Below are 1,443 nucleotides of genomic sequence, written 5' to 3' on the forward strand. Positions count from 1 at the left end.
CATGTTATGCTATATATTAAAGGTATTATGATAGATTTTATTATCTTCACTATTATTATGCATGTAGCACTATAAAATAAAAATGGTTAGCCTTAGTTTGAGTTATACTCAAAAAGGGAGGATTGTTGAGGATTCTAGCAGTACGTTTAGGGACAAATGGTCAGAATAAGGGTCACGTAAACATCTGGTAGAACATTCTGGAAAAGTTGACATCATCAGTAGTCCACAAAAACATTTAATGTGTGTATTGGGTGGTCTTAAATTTCCAGCCCATTCTGGGAAGAGCCCACCCTTTCCTGACTTTGTATTATCACAAACAACTGGGGTATAAAAAGTTCTGGTTTCTAAATACGTCAGTTCAGTTTTCGAATGCCTGTCCTGTCGGTTGAAGCGTGCTACTGAACTCAATAAACTCCCCCTCCGGCTGGCCAAAATYGATGTCTCCTCATCTTTTTTCATTTTGRCAGTGATCTTCTCTGCCCCTTCATTTTCACCAACACGTGTCTCCTCTCTGTCCTTAGGTTGTCCATCGTTCTGCAGGTGGACAGTTTTGCTGCTCTGGGTTCTGAGGCTGGCAGGTTCAGCTGCTGGTCCAGGTTCAGGTTGGTTTGCAGGATTTTTTACATCACAACAATAAATGGTAAATGGACTGAACTTTCATAATGCTTTATCAAATCTCMACAGACTCCAACATGCTTTACACTGCAGATATTCACACACTGATACCAACATCACATATCACACATAGAACATTATCTGATAGTCCAATGAGAACATTCTTGTCTCCTTGATTCTCTGTTTGTCCTTCCTTGTCTCCTGCAGTAGAGAATTATGAGGTATCAGGTGATGATCTCTGATCTCTGCAGTCAGACCAGCTGTTTCCCACACAGTCTGATCAACAACATGTGGAGGAAACAAACATGGACCCAGGAGGAGCTGAAGACCATCAGAGACCTCAAAGTCCTCCAGCACCATGAGGTGGCAGCTCAAGGAGGCACAGGTGTGTTGATGAGATGGAGAACAGGTTCTGATTCATTGTTGGGTTCAACAGAACTCTGCTGCTGTTCTGGAGTTCTGTCAGACATGTTGATTGGTCCAAGTTCTACTGCTTCATCAGGAGGAGGAGGAGGAGGATGGCGGGCCAGCCTTCTCTTCACAATAATAACAATCACAGCAGGAATCATCAGAGCAACCACAGACAGAACTACCAGAACCACCATCAGTCCAGAAGGTCCTGCACTGGTTCCATCCTGGTGTCCTCCATCATGTCCTTCCTGTTGTCCTCCATCACGTCCTTCCTTGTGTCCTGCAGCAGAGAATAATGAGGTATCAGGTGATGATCTCTGATCTCAGACCTGCTGATTTCTACAGTCTCATTAATAACATGTGGAGGAAACACACACACACACACACACACACACACACACACACACACACACACAC

At 43.7% G+C, this 1,443-nt stretch overlaps 1 protein-coding gene across 1 annotated transcript in view; it reads right to left on the minus strand.

The window, feature by feature from the left end:
• Positions 1-959: 959 nt before the first annotated feature.
• Positions 960-1,443, minus strand: part of LOC106529241 (CD226 antigen) — a 1,507-nt gene continuing 1,023 nt past the window's right edge. The window contains exon 3 of the mRNA XM_014024597.1: positions 960-1,306. Within this exon, the coding sequence (XP_013880051.1) occupies positions 987-1,306 (320 nt within the window). The 3' untranslated portion in view covers positions 960-986. The remainder of the gene's footprint in view (positions 1,307-1,443) is intronic.

This window comes from Austrofundulus limnaeus, unplaced genomic scaffold, assembly GCF_001266775.1.
Source record: "Austrofundulus limnaeus strain Quisiro unplaced genomic scaffold, Austrofundulus_limnaeus-1.0 Scaffold429, whole genome shotgun sequence".
NCBI classification, from domain to species: domain Eukaryota; kingdom Metazoa; phylum Chordata; class Actinopteri; order Cyprinodontiformes; family Rivulidae; genus Austrofundulus; species Austrofundulus limnaeus.